Source organism: Asterias amurensis, chromosome 15 (genome assembly GCF_032118995.1).
Source record: "Asterias amurensis chromosome 15, ASM3211899v1".
Taxonomy (NCBI): Eukaryota; Metazoa; Echinodermata; class Asteroidea; order Forcipulatida; family Asteriidae; genus Asterias; species Asterias amurensis.
The window spans coordinates 12,434,487-12,456,005 of record NC_092662.1 but is presented as its reverse complement, the minus strand read 5'-3'; the positions used below and the strand labels follow the sequence as shown (position 1 = coordinate 12,456,005).

The 21,519-nt window shown below is 39.0% G+C and overlaps 1 protein-coding gene across 1 annotated transcript in view; it reads right to left on the bottom strand.

Moving 5' to 3' along the window:
* Positions 1 to 21,035, bottom strand: part of LOC139948036 (uncharacterized) — a 31,478-nt gene extending 10,443 nt beyond the window's left edge. Inside the window, exons 1-13 of the mRNA XM_071946028.1 lie at positions 20,822 to 21,035; positions 15,550 to 15,755; positions 14,497 to 14,604; positions 12,494 to 12,572; positions 11,523 to 11,709; positions 11,082 to 11,154; positions 10,498 to 10,662; positions 9,487 to 9,551; positions 8,864 to 8,946; positions 6,990 to 7,096; positions 5,890 to 5,984; positions 4,149 to 4,243; positions 1,817 to 1,908 (exon numbers count right to left, since the gene is read on the bottom strand). Coding sequence (XP_071802129.1) covers positions 1,817 to 1,908; positions 4,149 to 4,243; positions 5,890 to 5,984; positions 6,990 to 7,096; positions 8,864 to 8,946; positions 9,487 to 9,551; positions 10,498 to 10,662; positions 11,082 to 11,154; positions 11,523 to 11,709; positions 12,494 to 12,572; positions 14,497 to 14,604; positions 15,550 to 15,755; positions 20,822 to 20,978 — 1,512 coding nt within the window. The 5' untranslated portion in view covers positions 20,979 to 21,035. The remainder of the gene's footprint in view (positions 1 to 1,816; positions 1,909 to 4,148; positions 4,244 to 5,889; positions 5,985 to 6,989; positions 7,097 to 8,863; positions 8,947 to 9,486; positions 9,552 to 10,497; positions 10,663 to 11,081; positions 11,155 to 11,522; positions 11,710 to 12,493; positions 12,573 to 14,496; positions 14,605 to 15,549; positions 15,756 to 20,821) is intronic.
* Between the last annotated feature and the right edge of the window lie 484 nt (positions 21,036 to 21,519).

Genomic DNA, 21,519 nt, shown 5'->3' with positions numbered 1-21,519 from the left:
TACGTAATTCTGTCATTAATGGGTAAATTAAGCTTATTGTACATTGCTTCTAGATTTTGATCAGGCATTATACATTACATGTACAAAAGTGTTTTGTTTTCTTTTCTTTTTTGGCAAAAGATATTGCAAGCAGTTCAAAGCCCAGTATGGAAGCTATAATTGCAGCTTTCTTTGCAAACTGTGACTACTTTGTACTTACAGTATTTAATATTCAAAGGGAAATGACGCAAAACAACGTTACAAGACCCATGCGCTCTTGGCCAGCTTTTATTAAAAGCATTCTAAGTTTACCAGGGAACGATTTCGTCCAGTATTTCTGCATGGACCGTTACGCAATTTTTTTTTGTATAGCAAAATCAAAATTTTGCATAGCAGTCCATAAATTTTGTATCTAACAGCAAAATTTTAAAAATCGCTTAAACTGCAGACACATAAATTTGCCTATAGTAACAGCCTATAGTAACTTTAGTCGTTTTTTTTTGCCTTTTTTTGTGTGTAAAAATTTAGGGCACCAAGGCAATTTTCAAAAATTTCAAAGGGCATCAAGGCAATCATAAAAAAAGAAAGAAAAAGAAAGCATTCATCTAACTGAACAAATTAAACAAAATAAAGGACAAATCTTACAATACACAATGAAATAATATTTTTGTTCATACGGCTACTATTGGTCATGCTGGTTGTGTAGTTTGTCGTAGAGACACTAAAATTCCCACGCAACTGCTCGGTTTTGGGCGATGTTGACAGAAAGATATATATCCATGTGCGCGACGACTATGCTGTACATGATGTATGTATGTACGTTATGTATGGTATACTATTATGCATGCATCGTGGGGGAGCATGTGCAGACACGTCAAGTCGTTTTCTCAAGGCGTGTGTGTTTCTAGTTCGCGTAATTTTACCATTAGAGGGCGTTTAATCTCACGCTATCGCATTGTTCTGAAGCGCCCTCTAGCGTTCAAAGTTTCTTGTATTTTTGTGTCGCACGCAAAGAACAACGACTAGTGGGCTTGAAATCTGCTGTTGTGCGTGAAATCTGGTGCTATTTCTATGCGTGTTTGCTGACGTTCGAGGGCCAGTGCAGCGGTTAAAAAGACAAGTTATTTGTCACTCATAGAACTTCTTCCAGATGTTTTATTTTGTAAAATCAATTGAAAGAACAAGTTTGCCTTTAAAAAAACGTTCGCATGCATGTTTGTCACGGACAGGGCCTAGCAGCACTACTTTATCTATAAACAGTATTAGTGCGCACGCACGGCGCAGCCGGCGGAACGAAAGTCGACACAAACAATAACCGTTCTTTGCTATTCTTTGATGGATTTTTACCATTCAAAAAGGAAAACCAATTAACTTTTTACAATTTTAATCATTTTAAACATTGTAACAATCAATATCTTAGTCTTCAATTGAAATAAATCCACATGGATTCCTTCAGGCAGGATGGCTTTGTCAAACCTTATCGGATTAGTGGTGATAACGATCTTAATCCCCCAACTCCCAGCTGATTTTTCTCACTTTAAAAACCTCCAAAAGTATGCGTCCCGACCCGACCAGATACAAGGTTTGGTCGGGTCGGGTTTTAGAGGGCCGGACACGTAATGTTTTAGGCAGATACGTGCGCTTTATAAATCTCTAATTATTATTATTATTATTATTATTATTATTATTAGATAGAACCCTGTTAGTGTTTGTGTATAATAATCACCAAGAAATCAGCATAAAACACAAATCACTACGTTATAAGTGACTGACTATTCTTCCTTGGTCAACAAAAAATAAAAATAAAATACACACAAATATATCGAAGTTTTCGTACCAGGTTTTTGAAGCGTTGCAGGAGATGGTAAGATGTTCTCGCCTTTTCATCTGGATTCTTCTGCAGAACCTCTGCTATCTTTGACCAGTTACCTGAAAGAAAAGAAAAGGTTACAAAAATGTAGACTCAACATAATCTATGATCTATTAAAGACACTGGACACTATTGGAAGTTGTCAAAGACTAGTCTTCTCATTTGGTGTATCTCAACATGTGAATAAAATAACAAACCTGAGAAAATTTGAACTCAATTGGTCGTCAAAGTTGCAAGATAATAATGATATCAATATAAACCACAAGAGATAATAATGAATGAAAAAACACTCTTGTCACACAAAGTTGTGTGCGTTTAGATGGTTGATTTCGAGACCTCAAGTTCTAAATCTGAGGTCTCGAAATCAAATTCGTGGAAAATTACTTCTTTCACGGAAACTATGGCACTTCAGAGGGAGCCGTTTCTCACAATTTTTTTATACCATCAACCTCTCCCATTACTCATCACCAAGTAAGGTTTTATGCTAATAATTATTCTGAGTAATTACCAATAGTGTCCACTGCCTTTAAGCTACATCCTTTAAAGGGAAATGAACTCACTGTTTGTTTCAATCACATACAGTTGTAGATACATGTACCATTAAACTAACATGAAAAAAACACGTTGCAATAGGTCCAAGGTTGAATAGGTCGTAGCACTTTTGAGATATTGCCGAAAAAATGGAGCGGAAGAATAATCTGCAATTAAAATAAAAAATCTGAAAAACATTACTGTCAGAAATGCTTCTCAGATTCAAACTTTGGGTGACAAAAAATGATTACCACATTAGTATGAAGTTAAAAGTTTCTACATATGCACTACTCTATGGAAAGCTGCTCTACTTCTTACCAAGTAAAAGAGGTCTTGTCAAAATTCATCCTGGACAGACTGCTGGATAAGGCTCATCCAATGTCAGTTTGTTGTCAGACGGACCATGGGATAGTAGTTCCATTGAGACAATGTTTCACACGCTGAACAGTATCTTTCCTTCCAATACACACTGCCCAAGGCATGCCACCAAGCGCTCTGCTGTTTCACTAGCGAAATACACACTTATATCAACAAACCTGTGGTTTGGAGTGAGTCTGGTCTGACTGTTTGGAAGTCACTGTAGTTTGGTGGAGTTTTTAACCATTTGATTTTGGCAATAGACAAAAGTTACTAGCCCAATTCTTGTAAACCGTTGCTGCTTCCCCTTCCTCCATTCTTAAATTTAATAGGTTACCAAATAATAATTAAACTCATGTAATGAAAGTATCAAATGAAAACTTATTGATGAAAGAATCCATGATGGCCAACGTCTCATGAAAACTGTATGCTAATCACAGCCATCTGTTTAACATACAGGAAATTCCCTTTAAATTCAAGCGCTAAAAAATAGCTTTGAGTTCCATATGAACCATAAAACTCCAAGCACCTTGGAGAGTTTATGATATGACCACTTTGTCTTTAGTAAATTACTCAGGGTCATTGAGGCCTACCTGTGAAATCGGTCACCTGCCCTGGGGGACCGCCTAATACTTTCCAGTAAATAGCAATCTAAACACTATGTGGTTTAGATCTCTGGTGAAGGCCAGTCACTGAGGGCATCTGTGAGCTCGTCCTATAGCCCATCCGATAAGATAATCACTACAAGGGAATTCAACATGGGACGAGAAACCTGGTCCTGGACCAGCGCTGTCCGATGGCTGTCCAGGATGAATTTTGACAAGGTCCCTAAGTTTATGATTTCCATTAAATATCAGATTCAACGTATACAGACCCTTCAATGCACTGATCTACTACGACTCATCGGTCATGATACACAACTGAGGATAAAACTGTATAAATAGCAACTCCAAGGCAACTCTTTAAAAGAAACTGGACACTATTGGTAATTGTCAAAGACTAGTCTTCACAGTTGGTGTATCTCAACATATGCATAAAATATAACAAACCTGTGAAAATTTGAGATCAATCGGTCGTTGGAGTAGCGAGATATTAATGAAAGAAAAAAACATCCGTGTCGCATCAAGGTCACACAAAGTTAAGTGCTTTCAGATGCTTGATTTTGAGACCTTAAATTCTTAATCCGAGGTCTTGAAATCAAATTCGTGGAAAATTACTTCTCTCTCGAAAACTACGTCACTTCAGAGGGAGCTGTTTCCCACAATGTTTTATACTAACAACCTCTCCCCATTCCCATTACTCGTAATCAAGAAAGGTTTTATGCTAACAATTATTTTGAGTAATTAGCAATAGTGTCCACTGTCTTTAACTTTGTGTTATTTTGAGCACAAAAGGAACTTGAGTTTCTTACCCACTCCATGTTCTTTGACCTTCTGTAGGAATTCCATTGTTTCTTCGTAGTCCCAATGCCCCAACTTGATAGATGGTGACAAGACAGTCATCCATCTGTTGAAAATAATACAAATAAAACATATTTATGGTTCCTTTTACCACTTTAAAGGTTGGAGTATTAAGTGGCAAAGAAATTATGACGTACACAATAGAGGCCTTGTATGGTTGAGCTGGTACATCATGAGATATGGTGTAGGGCTGGGCGAATAATTTGAATATTTGTTTATTGGCGAATAGGTTTTCCTATATGTAACAGCAAATGTCTCTTTTTTTCTTTAACGGGATATCTGCAGGGGGCGCGAATACTTATTTATAAACTGGATAGTCCTGTAATTACAGCCAAGTAACCGGATATTCATTTTGTCCACAATCGTCGGGGCAACAACTGATAGGAATGTTTTGTCTGAATCCTTATGAAACTTCTATTTAGACAGCATAAAACAGCATAAATTATTTATTTAACTACATGTATGCTCACCTCTGTGAAGAGTAAAAACAATGACCTTTCTGACGTAATATGTTCAAAGATTACAAAAGTTTTTCTTCATGTACAGTCAATAACGATAAAAAAAAAGAAGCAAATCACCATCTTTAAATTAGATCCGGTCATTTTTACGAATGAACCGAGTGACACTGTCTAAAACTAATATCAATCTGTCCATAAGAACTCATTCACAAACAAACAGCGCCCTCTAGCGGCAGTATTTTTTTTTTTTAATAGCGCCCTCTCAGGAAAAAATATTTGAATATCAGGTTAATTTCAATAGCATAGTTGGCCAGCGGTTTATCGAATACCAAATTTCACTATTCGCCAAGCACTTATATGGTGGGCACATTACTAGGGCACTGTTTGGTTTGGAAATTATTTGTCTGTGTACGCCCAAATCGAATGGTGCATTCCTATAGCATTTACCATTTCCAAAAAACGCTCACTGATCTCTTTTCTGAAAAGAGACGCTGGTCGCTATTTACAAATCTACTATTATGCACTGGCCATACTTTAAAGGCAATGGACACCTTTTGTTATTGTCACAGCACAGTCTTCTCACTTGGTGTATCACAACATATGCTCAAAATAACTAATCTGTGAACATTTTAGCTAAATTGGACATCGAAGTTGCGAGGGAATAATGGAAGAAAAAACACCCTTGTCGCACAAGTTGTGTGCTTTGAAGTTGTGTGCTTTGAATTCGAGACCTCAGCCTCAGTTGACCCCAAGTGGAATGTCGCCCGGGAGCCTTGCAGGTGGACTAGGCCCCAAGTACCAACACAATCCCAGCTGCATCCCCCCCAACTATTTTGAGATTTTCCTCCAACATCCTGAACATCCAAAACTGACACATGTATCTTCTGGCCTATGGGTTACAATGCAAGTAATTTGGGAGATACATATTCATAACCAGAAAGATAGTCGAGACCAATTAGAACTCACTCCGCGGTAGTGAAGTTTATAACGAGAAGTCTCCTCAATCCACTTAGGCTGAGTTTCTACTTTCCATCCAGGTAGTAGTTAATAAGCACGACAGTTCTTATAAAAACTGAGAAGTCTCCCGAATTCAGAAAATCTACTTCCCGGGAGTAGAATATAAAGTAAGACAAGTTCTCAAAATCTCCTAATCTACCTGACGAGTAGATGCACACATGGTGTGACCCCAAACTATATATTCAGGAAAGAGAGTAATACAAATTTTGCTACATACCGATGTCTGATCTGAAACTGTGTACGTCCGCCCATAAGCTCAGCCAACCGGGCCCAGTTCTTTGCTCCATATGTATTGATCAACTTCTTCAATCTCTATAAAAAATGAAAATAATATCGGAACAAAATACTTATTAATATTAAGTAAAATTCTCCAATAACTTACATATTACCGAATGTTAACCCTTTCCTTTCCACAGGCAACTGCATGTTATCCAGCAGATAGCAAGCCAGAGTCGCGCTGAACCAAATAGATTAGGAGCGACCCTAGGTCGAACCAAATAACTTTTGGTTTCAGACAGGCGAACTTAACATAACATTTACATTGGCTCGGCTCATGACAAGTTTGACGTCTGCAACCAAGGCAATCCAGACTCACTCCGACCAACTGCAACAACAGTCGATCCCTCACCTTTTAGCGCGCCAGTTGCTCCTAACTGTTTCAGACGTCTAACTTTTCATGTACCTAAATCAGAATTTGATTTGGCGCGAGTCTTGAGCACCTGTCTGAAACGAGTGCAAGTCTCTGAGGTTTGTAACCAAATGTAACCCAACGCACTGTGAATCTCACAGGGTTTTACCAAAACCAATTTCTAATAAGGTGACTTTATAGCGGGTAAAAAACCTTGTCCTGGACGGTCTTCATCACTGGTCATCTTGGACTAGTTTTGACAAGGTCCCTGAGTTCTGCATGTTATTGTCTACTCCAAAGGGAAGTGGTTAAAGCCATTATACACTTTCGGTAAACAGTATTGTCCAAGTCCCATTCTTCGTGTATCACAACTTATATATAAAATAACAATCCTGTGGAAATTTAGGCTCAATACCATAACTGGTTAATACGGCTTTACATGCTAAAATAAGTTTTGTCTCACTGAGAGGCAAACTATTTTGTGACTTTACTCATTTCTCAAAAACTACATTACCTCAGAAGGTAATATTTTAAGGAAAGCTTTCCAATATCATTATCTTTAAACCAGGTAAGTTTAATGTTAATCTGTGGACAAATTTTTTTGTGTTAAAAAAAATCCCAACAGTGCTTTCTAATCTACTTATCATCACCCCCCCCCCTCTTTCTTTAAGACCAAATCTAAATCTTACATCATCTTCTTCTTTAGTGAATTTTCCCGTCTTGATGGCTGGATCAACTCGTCTAATCCAACGGTATATGACTTGGACCTGGGTGTGTCCTTCCATGAAGTAAGCCACTGACAGAAAAACAAACAAAGCGGGGCTTAAGGCCGAGTTATAGTGGTCGCGCAATGGTCGCGCGATGGTAGCACAATGGTCGGGCTATGGAAGACACAGTTGTTAGACCTCAGCAATGAATATAAACTGTGTTATTTTTTGGATCACGCATCCTGATCTCCATCGCGCGACCGACTATAAATGTGCCTTTAGGTTGTATCCAAACTGGCCACTACAGCTACGGCTGTTACTAACGCTGTTGCTAAGGATGTCTTATACTTCAACGCATGACTGTAGCTGTAGCCACCAACTCGAAAAGCAGCCTTAAACAAAAACAATAGAGCGATCAATTAAGCTCCACCCCATTGCGTATTGACCAATCACAGCCCAACTAAGGTCCGACACTAAGGTCCGACATGCCTGCATGTATGCTTGGCACGCGCGGCAGAGTTGTGCAGAAAAGCATTGGAGAGCCCCACGTGTTCTTGCTCACACGTGCGTCGTGGGCGGAGCCTACTGGATCGGTCTATTCAAGAGACTTTGAAACACTCAGTGGCAGCAGAGATAACAGGGCCCAATTTCATAGTCTGCTTAACAGTACGCACATTTTCAAGCTAACTGTTGCAAAAACTTGGTGTAAGCCGGTTTATTTCACAGGTAAGCATGAAGTTGTGCGACCATTTTGCACGTTCACCATTGGATTTGCATTGCGATGTCAATTTTTGTGTGTGCAGTAGGCAACAGAAAGTTAGCATTCTTTTTGTGTGCTTATGGTAAGCATCAATATGATTGAAATCGCATAGTACAAAGTACAAAGTTGGCTAATACCCAGCTCTATGAAAAAGACCGTATTGAACATGACGTCACTATTGAAATATCTGCCCTACAAGATGGCGTTTTTGCGCGTGTGCATGGGTATGTGCGTAGATGTCGCATATAAATCAAACCGGGAATCCTGCGTGCTGTGTTGATGTACGCGTTTGGACGCGCATACGATTTGACCTACAAGATGGCGCCTTTCAAAGCAAAAAAGGGGTTATTCAATACGGTCTATTGGGCCAGGTAGTTTTAAGCAGTTCTGACCAGCCACACATTACTGAAAACAATAGATTTACTGAGCAAGTCAACTGAAAACTAGCATCTAAGAATGTCTCACAGTGAACGAAATTGCTTCAGTATGGGGAACGAAAAGATAAAGAAAGATATTTTACAGATACTAGGAATGCTTAATGTTCTGTAAAACTCAAAGATAACTATGAACTAGTTAACTTCTGAGTGGACTAGGTCAGAGCTGCCAACATTTTTATTTTTCAATCAGGAAGACTTGGAGCAATAATCGGGGAGATATTCAGAGTTACATTCAACATGTCAAGGAAAACGCTTCCTCAATCAGGGAGATTTTCAGATTGGTTCACCAGAACATTGTTTATTTTCAGAGAACTTTCTTCAGAATCACGGCGGGTTTGCAGTTCTGCTACAATGTGTTCATGACAGCATAGCCATCATGACATCTGTACCAGTCATTCAAACAGGCATGTGAGTTACTACCCATGAAAAAAGAGGAAGAGAATACCAGGCAAAAAAAATGGAGGAAAAGATAATATTCCTATACTTTTGTACACAGAAAGTGAAAAAAAAGAGGAAAATCAAAACCCCAAAAGAGAAAATCAGCTGAAAAGAGGATGTCTCACATGCCTGTTCAAAACAACTCAGTTTATTTAAGACTTGCTGCTATCACTGAAACCGGATACATTTGAATGCATTTGCATCAGGTCCAATTTTCTTACCTTTTGGGAAAGGGATGTATTTTCCCACTTGAAGGCGCTCGGCCAACTCTACAAGTATGGTGTCCTCTTCGTCAGTAAAATTCCTTCAGAAAAGTACAAAACAAGACAATAAAAGCACTAGACACCTTTGGTAACTGTCAACGATCAGTCTTCTCACACTGTGTATTTCTACATATGCAAAATAACAAACCTGTGAAAATTTGAAGAGATAATAATGGAAGGTTGCGAGATAATAATGGAAGAAAAAATACCCCTGTCACACCCAAGTTGTGTGCTTTCAGATGCTTGATTTCGAAACCTCAAAATCAAATTCAAATATTTAAGTGGAAAATTACTTCTCTCTCGAAAACTACATGACTTCAGAGGAAGTCGCTTCTCACAATGCTTTATACTAACTGCTCTCCATTGATCGTTAACAAGAAAGTCTTTATGCTAACAGTGATTACCAATAGTGTCCAGTGCCTTTAAGCAGAATTTCAACTGGAGATTGGAAATAATAAATTTTAAGAAAAAATAAATGTCTTTAAAATATTTCACGACCAGTCTATTTTGAGTGCTGTTTAAACTTTACGCACACATTTTTTGTGGTTTTTACTGCATTTTATTTCAGTAACCAAACTTACGGTTTAACAAAATTCTTGTCTTGCAGCTGGAATACACGTAAGCATTGGAGAGCAGTTCTTCCAGTCTGAAAATGTAAAAGATGAACAAAACACATTAACTTAAAGGCAGTGGAAACTATTGGTAATTACTCAATAATTGTTAGCATCAAGACTAACTTGGTAACAAGCAATGGATAGCTGTTGATGTCGACTAGATTTTGAGGTCTCGAAATCAAGCATCTGAAAGCACACAACTTTGTGTGACAAGGGTGTTTCGCCTTCAAATTGTGCTCAAATTTTCAGAGGTTTGTTATTTTATGCATATGTTGATACACCAAGTGAGAAGACTGGTCTCTGACAATTACTAACAGTGTCCACAGTACTCTAACCACAATTTGCTTTTCTTACCAACTCTTATGGTTACCAGCCAATACGCTACATGTTACACAATTTGAGAATGGTTTTCTGCAAATTTCTGCCCAGCTAAAAATTAAAATCCTGCCTCGAACCAGACCCTCGCATATTAATTGGGGTTTTAGTCAAGATTCAAATAAAAATGTTTTTCTTCATTATTTGGGTGTCTTTTCCTATATAAATAATGATAATAATAATAATAATAATTGTGGCTTCTTATATTAGCGCACATGTCCATCACTCAGTGACTCTCCTGGCGCTGTAACATACAGTATTTCCTGCAAGATGTGGGATATGTTTGAATTATGAGACCTAACTTTGATAGCACCATGTAATGTTTTACAAGGTGCTGTGGCGCAATTAGCTGCGATCGGAACAGGAATACCGGAGCGAACCCTTCTCTTTTTGATAAGTGCACTCAAGGTTCTTGTTCATACAGGCATTACACAACACATGGAACCACTGGTTTTATGTCCCACTTGAAGGACAAAGCAATGGTTAAGTGTCTTGCTTAAGGACAAAGATGTCATGACTGGGACTCAAACTCACACACTGCTGATCAGAAACACCAGAGTTTGAATCGCTAGGCCATGACAGGATCCTACAAATTTTATTTACCCCTAGTTCTTCAGCAATGGCCTCCCAGTTCCTATTTTCATATTTAGAAGCGATGAGCATCAGATCTGCCTTTTCTTTTGCTGTCCATTTCTTGCGACTGATGGATGGATGGAGTAAGTTCTGCCACTGCAGTTGGCATTCCTTTGCTGAACGTTCTGCGTCAAGCTAGTCAACAAAAACAAAAACAGGGATGCAAACAAAACATTTTTCATTTCATTTTAAGACATTCATTTCCAATCCAACAGAGAAATCTGTACTGAGGGAATTGAAAATGGGGGTATAACCAGAAAAGCATTAGGTTACTATGCCTGACAAACAAAAACACGATCAGACACTGCATTCGGACAGCACTAAGTAATACCCAATGTCGTTTATCATCAGTTGTGAAGAGGTCAAATCAGCCTCGACCCCATTACTCATCCAATTAACTGTCGTGTTCATTGGTCACTGTGTTTATACGTAACGATCACAGAGGTCAATGGGTCATCTGTTGTGAGTTAAACAAAATGTGGTCTTTTCTATTCTGTCCACACAGTGTTAAAAGATAATTTGGGTCAAAGGTCACACCTAGAAGGAAAACTTACGTGAACATTAGCAGTTGTATCCCAATCTATTTCTCTAAAGCGGTCTCCAAGCAGCTCTTCCATTGGGATGGACCTATGAAATAGAACAAAGAATGATTAGTCTACAGCAAGGGGAAGTGGCGCTTTCGGCCGAGCTTCCGATGGATGATGCCCAAGCCTACATCTGCATGGACTGTAAAGGGGGTAACCCAGCCCCAGGTCTAGGAGTAGGTGGCAAGGGCCCCCGGAGGCGCGCGATCACTATACTATATTAGCTCACCCCACATGACCGTGTTTCAGCCAACCAAAATACAGAACAAGCAAGAGGTGTGTTATAAAATGGAATAACAAACTACAACCATTGTTTTTCACTGTAATTGGCAAGGACAAAGCAAGTCCAAGATTCCAGCACGAGAGGCAGCATTCAGCTTGAAGTTTTCATACTTTATTCATACTACTCACTCAGTTTTGACCAGTTGCTTCTTATTGATTGCAAGTTCTTCGTAGACCTTCTCCAGCACCTCTGGGACACTCAGCTGTTCCTTCTTCGTCTCTAAGATTTCTATACGATTTAGGATTGGCTGCATTGCTCGTTTCTGACCTTCCGTCCTGACGGCTTCCAGCAATTTCTCCCACTGATTGTCATTCCCTTAAAGGCAAACCAGACAAGAGCAAGTCTTACTGTATATAGCGCACGAATCTACCAAACAAAGTTACTCAAGGTGCTGAGTAATATACAAACTTTCAGAAAGATAGGTTATTGCAGTGATGAACTCTAAGCCCCAATTATGTAGCACCTATAAGGGTTAACAAGGTGCTACGGCACATACAGCAGCCACAGCCAGGAACACCGGGGCGAACCTTTTCTCTTTTCGGTAGTTGCAATGGGTTCCCTTTTTTTTAGTAGCGCCCTCTAGCGGCGAAAAACAACTATTCGAACATCCGGTTAATTTCGGATTGTTGGTCAGCGGTATCCGAATATCAAAATTTCACTATTCGCCCAGCACTACTATTGGTAATTGTCGAAGGCCAGTCTTTTCATGTGGTGTATCTTAACATATGCATACAATAACAAACCTGTGAAAATTTGAGCTCAATTTGTCGTCAAAGTTGCGAGATATTAATGAGAGAAAATAATGCCCTCGTCGCACAAGTTGTGTGCTAACAGATGCTTTATTTCGAGACTTCAGCTGAGGTGCCAACATCAATTCAAATATTTTAGTGAGAAATTACTTATTTTTAAAGAGGTACATGTACCTGTTTCTTACAATGTTTTTTACTATCATGTATGCTAAACAAGTGTTTGATTATTATTGTCAGCTCCCCATTGCAGGGTACCTTACTATGCTAATAATTATCAAGAGTAAATACCAATAGTGTCAAGTGGCTTTAACTATTCTGCCAGTTTTCCTTTTCTTTTATGAGATACTTACATCTTTTTTGTTTCATCACAAATGGACCCGGTCGATCACCAGACATCCTCTGCTTAGTGTCCTCATTCTTTGGGGGCTTCTGTCATAAAACAATTGAAGAAACATGGCCTTGAAGATCACATCAAACATCTTTTAACTCTTATTAAAGCCAGTGGACACCAGTGTTCTCCACAGACTTTTTTTTTAGGAGGGCGGCATGACGTAATCAAAATGGCGCTCGTCAATATGGCGTAATCAAAATGGCGCCCATTTTGATGACGTCAGCGGACGTGAAAGCAACAAAATGCTTGAGAAAACCATTTTCTTAAAATAATGTATTATGACGACGCTACCTACCTATTGATGGGCATCCATTTCGGTTGGAACAACCTTATTTTAAAACTAAATCAAACTACAATTTGTTATACATTTTGCTTTGTGCGCCGCGCCAACAACCACAAAGGGATGATCGGCATGCCGCACGTCGGAATTTAGAAAGCGGGTCGGACCATGATCGAACGGTCTTCGTGTGTTATTTTCAAAACGGAAAAAAATCAAAACCCACATTTTTGGACGATCTTATCCCAAAATTATGGCCCTTAATAATACTTTTTACATCCAAAACCATTTCCATGAATTCGTGATTAGCGGTTCTGTCGTTAAGAACTTCGTTTGTAATAATATAATCGAGGTTCAACCATCCTCCATGGTTCAACGATCAATGAACTTTGCCCCGCATCGCGCACGCTCTCAATGGGCGAAAGTTGACAGGTTTGAACATGCTTCGAGGCTGTATATTGTACCATCTGTACATGCGTGCGGCACTGTGTGGTAATTCTTTCTCGGTTTGTGAACGTGCGTGTTGTGTTGGAGTGAGTGTATCAACGGCCAATCACAGCGTGCGGACTGTTCATGCACAATGCATGCAGTGGGTATTCCCATTGTTGATGGTGAGCGTGGTGTGTGTGCATGGTTGGTTGATGCACATGCACTCGGCATATAAATACGAACCATGTGGCCGTGTGTACATCGTGTTTTAACGTTTGTTTAGGATCACATTTCTGATGCTATAATTTTGAAGTCGGCTCTGGCTTGTCAGGTACTCGTTTGATCTTATTAAATGCAGTCTAAAAATAGTCTCTTTGTACTTTTTTGGGCAGGGCGGCCAATTCTTTGGCAGGGCGGCCTAAATTTTACGTGTGTGGAGAACACTGGACACTATTGGTAATTGTCAAAGACCAGTCTTCTCACTTGCTGTATCGCAACATATGCATAAAATAACAAACCTGTGAAAATTTGAGATCGATTGGTCGTCAGAGTTGCGAGCTAACTATAAAAGAAAAAACACCCTTGTCACACGAAGTTGTGTGCTTTCAGATGCTTGATTTCGGGACCTCAAATTCTAAACTTGAGGTCTCAAAATCAAGTTAGTGGAAAATTACTTCTTTCTCGAAAACTATGTCACTTCAGAGGGAGCCGTTTCTCACAATGTTTTATACCATCAATCTCTCCCCATTACACGTTACCAAGTAAGGTTTTATGCTAATAATTATTTTGAGTAATTACCAACAGTGTCCACTGCCTTTAATGCTATTAGACTGTGGTCTCTGTTAAAGGGTCTGTTTGGGCCTTTTTTTATGACAAAAAACACAATGTCATTAGATTTACATTCAACTCACATGGTTTAAACATAACGATGGTAGAAAGCTTCCCTGATCATACTAATTTTTTAAGAAATGTAACAATGTCACAAAAATAATTTTTATTTCAGTGATCATTGAGACAAAAATGTTAGCATCTAAAAACGTTTTTACGTGACATTGTTTTACTCATTTCTCAAAAACTACAGCACCTCAGAAACTAATCTTTTAGCGTACGCTTTCTACTATCATTATCTTCAAACGTAAGTTTCATCTTAATCGTCGACATTGTGTTTTGTGTTAGCAAAAGTACCCAAATCCTTTAACCATAAGAAATGGTAACTATTAAAGGTACACTAGTAAAGAACTTGTAAACAGACTTACTTTTCCTGAACTGTCTTGTAGTAGCTCCATATAATCTCTGAAGAGACCCATGATGGACAGGTCAATATTTCTCTCTTCTCGATTACTTGGATTCTTCGCAACTTGAACCTTGGCAAACAAATTGAGTAACAATATTGTTAAATTGATGATGTCTTATTGAAGTAAACAACAAATTGTCTTGTTTGTTCTTGATCATTGTTGGTTTGTCTAGGCAACTACTTTCATTGATAGCAGTTTGTGCATTGAGCCTTTTTGAATACACCTTTCCTTTCAGGAACATTTTTCCTACCTGGAGTGGTATCTTCCACAAGACGTCAAAATAATTATCGGCTCAATGCCGTGCTTGCTCAGGGACCCTAAACCTTATACAAGTAAGCTTTGCCCTATTATGGGTCCCTCCACAGTTTCATGAATGTCCAAGCTTATTTTTCATTTGCGTAATCTTAAAAAACACCTATTTATCTCCTAACTTCCAATTTACATTGCCCTGTTTTTATTATTTTTATTACTATTATTATTATTATTTATTTGGCATAAAAACACATACAAAATACAAACATAATCAAAACAAAACAAAAACCAGGGACATATGCCTGGAATTAAAAAAGTTTTCCCAAAAAACTGTAACCCGAAGGCTTTAATTCCCAGGCTTTAAATAAAAAAACTAAAAAAATTTCCCTGGTCATAAATTAAAAATCTATAATTGTTTACAATAAATCTATAATAGACATGACGCAGAATGAGTAAAACTGCAAAATATCCCCCCCCCACCTCTGACGCAGCAAATAAGAAACGTAACAAGCAAAAATTTAACAAAAAAGAAACGTTAATTTTGATTGTGATTTTGATACTGTGGAAATAAACTGATTGATTGAAACAGAGTGACCATGCATTCAATTTCTGCTAATGGACAGTATTTTTTTAAATATTGCATGAAGGAGTCCAGGATATAAATTTTTTTTCTGCAATGGTTCGAGACCTTTATACCCTTGACTCCTTCTCGTGGTATGCAACGGAGGAGTCCAACCTGGGACAGGGTGGAGGGAAACTCACTTGCTCATTTTGATTTCTCTCTAGTTCCTCGTTGACTCTGATTAACAATTCCTGGAGATTCCTCTGGCTTTCTTGGTTGATGAGTAGCAAGCTCTCGAGGGAACACTCCTCTGATGTGCTCGGTTGATTTGGATGAGTGGTCTCTGAATAGTGCTGGTCAATACATGTATGTTCATTGGTCTCAACTAATCCGTCATCAATGAAAACTATAACAGAAAACGGAAAGATCTGCTTAGTGGTGAAGCTACAAAATAATCTTGGAATGGGCGGAGAAGGACCTTACCACCACAAATAGTGTTGATACTCTGGACTCTCAACAATACAAAAAGCAAATAAAACAATGTGTGTTTTTTGGCAAAATCTTGTAGACAATATTCATATACATGTACTCTTTTCTTAATTGTTGTGATCACTGTGAAGTGTAAATCATGTAGTTTTGGGATGTCACCCGCGAAACCACTATTTTCATATTGGGCGGGTGCCCTGCCTGTTGCGTCGTCACTGTGCGCCTGTGGTTGACAGGGCACCAGTCCAATCATAGACAGCAGTGCGTGCAGGCTATACATGCGTGAACGGCGGATATTGTAAACTATATTGTACTATAACATCCTGTTTTCAAGGTGTCCATCATAAAATCGAGGCAAATCTTATAAATCTCTATGCTGAGGTTAGCAGTCCCTAGATAATTTTTGCTGTGGTTTGACTCGCCAATCAAAGAGTCTCCTCTCTCTTGACCAAAACTTAGAAACACAGAAGGGTCCACTGGTTAGTTGCACTTGTTAATGCAAAAAGTTGTGGTATTTTAGGCATTTCTGCAAGGTACAAAAATATGTCATAATGTTGGGGCCATTAAAAAAAAATTGCCCACGAAAAAAGTTTCATCAAACACTTTTTCAATTCACAATCATCAAATCATGTGACTGAACATCTGCTGAAAATTCTGCAAAAAAAAAAAATATAGTAGGCTATAAGAAGCCATGTGCCTTATATCATTTTCTAATAATCATACCATTATTATTAATACTAATATTTAAACATCGGCTTGATGATTCAATTATCACTGTTTTATAAGCTTTATACGCATATGGAAAATAGTCTTGCTCCGTACTGCACAGTTCTGCGCTTCGTGTAAATTGCTCGCTGACTAATCCATCCGCTTAGTGGTTGGTTGAAGCAGTTCGTCGATCTACATGTAGTAGGCTGCATATGAGAAGTCAAAAAAAGTGCGATGCGGCAGAAAAACAACAGTGAGGACCGAGCAGAAAATTGCATTTTTTGACGATGTTTTTTCTGAAAAAATTCTGTATGGCGCCACCACTTTTTCATTCGATATGAAATAATATAGTATCTAATTTACCTCAATGAGATATCCCTTTTTGTAAAAATGAGTGAAAAAGTGGTGGCGCCATACGGAAAGTTATCAGGTTTTTTCTTTTCACTCAAAAAAACAGGAAATAGTACCTACATTGAGTATGTGGGGAAATTTTTGGTAGTGCAGTACAAAAGAAACTTCAGTTATTGCTGGCTAACGGTCGTAAAACTTTCACCTATCAACGCTGATGTGGAAAATGTATAGCATTAAGGAGGCCCAAAATATTAGACCCCTACATGTATATAACTAAGGCTCACAATCACAAGGGAGCCAATAGTTTCTAGAAGTATTCCAGGCCTGGAATTAAACGGCGGCCATGGTCGCCGATGCCCTTCCAACTGGCCGTGATGCCCCTCGAAAAAATACCATTTTCACGGCCAAAACTGCCGTGCCCTTTTTTCCCGTTGGCCGTCTTGCCCTTTTTTTTACCCAAGCCCAAGATTATTGACACAAACATTTGTTTTCGGCCGACTACTTACGGCCGACAATATTAATCCAGGGAACTCTATAGCAGTCATGGTATTCAACGTTACAAGTGCAACAGAGATTCCACTCCCGAGTCATCGCACACGCTAGCGCTAACCTGCACCGCATATAATCCACACGCTTGTTTATCGACGTCCCGATTTCACAAGGAACCAGTCTAACACAATCCATTGATCAACAGAGGGCGCTGTTGTTAAAATGCCCATATATGGTATCCTCCGTTTGTGAACGGACAAAATATTGTTGGTGAATGAAATGACTCTTGGAAATGTTTACGAAGGAATTTGCCAAAATAAAGACGCAAAAAGAGCGTTTGGAGGAAGCTGTAAAAGATGAATTTGAGAACTATGCCCCCAAATGCAAGAAAGTTAACTTACGATTATTTTTTTCTTCATAGAATTTTTTTGTTTTACTTCTTTTTACAATATGATTTATCAATATCTTGAATAACATTAGACCCAGTAACTGGGGCGCTGTACTCCTTTTCAACAATTTTTGACTTTATCTGTCGTACTAGCGCCCCAGGGAATGGCACAGAATTTTAACGAATACCCAGTTTTTCGCGACACCCAGCCACAAAAAATGCCTCAAAATGACAAAAAGACCAAACAAACTAGCTCAAAAATCGCCTACTCTATTCTCGATACGTCTAGGATGTAACATCAGGCATTTAATTGTACTCACGATCATTTTTTAAACTCCAAATCGATGATTTTTAACTCCGCATCGTGGAGCGATTGACAAGTCTGCGATTTTCGGATGTGTATGGTAACGAAACATGGCGTCGCGTTGTGGGTGGATGTCCATCAACGGCTGTTTAATGCTACACTTGTTACAGGCGTTGCAGCGAATGCTATACATTGTACACGGGGATGGGTACAGGCGCTGCAGCTAGCGAGTGCCCACGTGCGTTCAATCATGGGCAACGTAACTTACACGGTGCCGGGTTGTTGGAAAATTATCAGAAAGGGGGTGAAAGGTTCTCAGAAAGGGAATCTTGTCTGAAAGAGGGGATTTTTCTGGTCTGAAGTCTGCTGGATGAAGCTGGATGGTTCTGGATGAAGTCTGCTGGTCTGGATTTTTCTGGTCATCACCCCCCCCCCCCAAAAAAAAAAAAGGAAAAAACGAAAAAAAGGGGAAAAAAGATGATAAATAAATAAAAAAAAATTCTACAGTGACACTGGCAGCACTAAACATTATAAGAAGCAATTTAACCATGCACAAAAATCGTAGGCCTAGATGAAGTACAGCGGTTTTTATTTATTTATCATATTTTTCCCCCTTTTTTTTTTAGCTGTTTCGTAGCGAAGCGCAGCGAAACAGCTCTTGTTTTTGTTAAAGTTTTTTTTATTATTATTATTATTATTATTATTTTTTTTATTTGTCATCTTCAGAAAAATTTCATATAAGTGCTGATTTGCAATGTTCCCAAAGAGCAATTGCAATGAAATTTTCAGGGATGAAATGTATTGGTGCATTGATCATTGCGAAACAAGGATGTCATTATGACATAATCAGAAGTCATGTGACGTCATCTTAAAGGTGTTGTATTTTAAATGTTTGAAAATTTATAACAAATCAGCCACAAGAGACCGTAGGTTTCTGTTTGCGGCATTGGGGAGGAATAAATTAGGTCTTCATTTTGTTTCGTGTGCGTGACCTCACATGACCTCTACTTCCGGTCGAAACCGGAAGTGGCCCTCTAATTCAAAATTGGCAAAAGATATGAAGTTGCTTTTAACGATGTTAGTGCCTGGCAAGGGTGGGCAGTTCAAAAAAATACCAATGACGTCACAAAATGCAACAGCGCCCTCTAGCAGCAGGTTGAAAACTCGCCAAAATGAACTTTTTGAAGATGTGTGTGGTGAAGTTTTTTGTAATCACTTCAAATTTTACACACACATTAACTGTCAGGCAGCCATCATACATGTATGTGTGAAGTTTCAGATCAATGACGTCATCGGGGGTCACGTGACGCGGCCTTTTAGGTGCACTTTTTGAACTAATATAACTCCCGAAGTTATTATGCAATTATGTTGAAACTTGGTAGGTTGTTGGATATTGACAAGTTCTTGTGAATTGTGAAACAACGTCATGATGACGTAATCACATAATTTTTTATGTTTTTTTAATTTTTTGCACCTTTAAGCCATAAATTGCTATCTGAACTTGGTATAATCCAAATTATTTTTTTAAATAGCCTGGATTAATCATAACTGCTGTAAAAAAAGAATGAATTTCAAATTCAGTTGACAAGATTTAAATTGTTATTAACGAAACAGCTCTGCATTTGTGCACAAATGCAATCATGTCTAGTTTTTTTTTTCTTTTTTTGGGGGGGGCGATGACCAGAAAAATCCCCTCTTTCAGACAAGATTCCCTTTCTGAGAACCTTTCACCCCCTTTCTGATAATTTTCCAACAACCCGGCACCGTGTAAGTTACGTTGCCCATGATTGAACGCACGTGGGCACTCGCTAGCTGCAGCGCCTGTACCCATCCCCGTGTACAATGTATAGCATTCGCTGCAACGCTTGTAACAAGTGTAGCATTAAACAGCCGTTGATGGACATCCACCCACAACGCGACGCCATGTTTCGTTACCATACACATCCGAAAATCGCAGACTTGTCAATCGCTCCACGATGCGGAGTTAAAAATCATCGATTTGGAGTTTAAAAAATGATCGTGAGTACAATTAAATGCCTGATGTTACATCCTAGACGTATCGAGAATAGAGTAGGCGATTTTTGAGCTAGTTTGTTTGGTCTTTTTGTCATTTTGAGGCATTTTTTGTGGCTGGGTGTCGCGAAAAACTGGGTATTCGTTAAAATTCTGTGCCATTCCCTGGGGCGCTAGTACGACAGATAAAGTCAAAAATTGTTGAAAAGGAGTACAGCGCCCCAGTTACTGGGTCTAGAATAACATATGATTTATCAATATCTCATTCATAAAGAAACTGTTCCATTGGGTTAACCACCCATAGGGAAACCTCTAGCCAATTTTTAAATTTACTTGTTTAATAAAGCTCATGACCCCTTCGATAACTTACTGGCCTTCGCGCCTTCTTTATTTTGAAACTTTTGGCCTTGGTGCCCTTTCTACTGGCCTTGGTGCCCTTCAAAATTTGCCTATATCCAAGGCCAAAGTGGCCTTGCCCTAAAAAAAATTGTAATTCCAGGCCTTGTAAGTTGTATTTCGTTTCCAGCCACCACTTTTTCACCAAAGCAAAAGCAACATGATATAATTTCTATCAAATAATGTATTCTTTAATTCACAATGAATGACAAAGTTGTGGTTGGATGGATCCTGCTGAGTCAACCAAAACCAACGTAAACTTGAACACAGAACTTCTCCGAAATCCAACCAGAGATTCGACATGTCGGAAATAGACGTAATAACGTTTGTGCCGTACCTATCGAGTGGTCGTCGTCGGCTGCCTTCGTCGTGTCATCTTTTTCAAATTCCCAATCACTGTCGTCTCCTTCGTCTTCACCTTGGCCAAGGACCTCGTTGATCTGAAGAATATCATGTTGCAATTTTTCGTTCTCTGTGTCGCTCTCACTTTCCATTTTCAGTTGTGAATTTTTACCTCATTTCTGCTTAGTAGCGTGTGAACTTTGTTTCAAAACAACATTACGTTTGTCAAACGATTCCGTTGGTGCGCGCTAAACGTTGTTCGTACACACACACGTGGGGAGGGGAAGTGGGAACCAGTTACGCTGAAAAAATACCTCATTTTCATAACAGCGCCCTCATGTGAAAAGGCTGCCTTTCAACCAATGGGATCCATCGTGCAACTTCAGCGGGAAAATTAATCTGTTATAAAGTATCAAAGTACCCCCATACGAATTAATAGTTGCAAGTATACAAGGGAAACTAGTTGGGTGAAGTTTAAAACTTTGGGTTTAACAACGAATTGACAAGAACAGGATCAACCAACGACCTCCGAAATGCGGCCTCTTGTTATCGGGCGGTTCGGGGTGCGCTCTTGCGTTCATTATGTGTATCACTAACACACCCGCTGCCACAACCATTACCACGCCCACTGCCACACCCACTGCCACACCCACTGCCACACCCACTGCCACACCCCTGCCACACCAATTTATC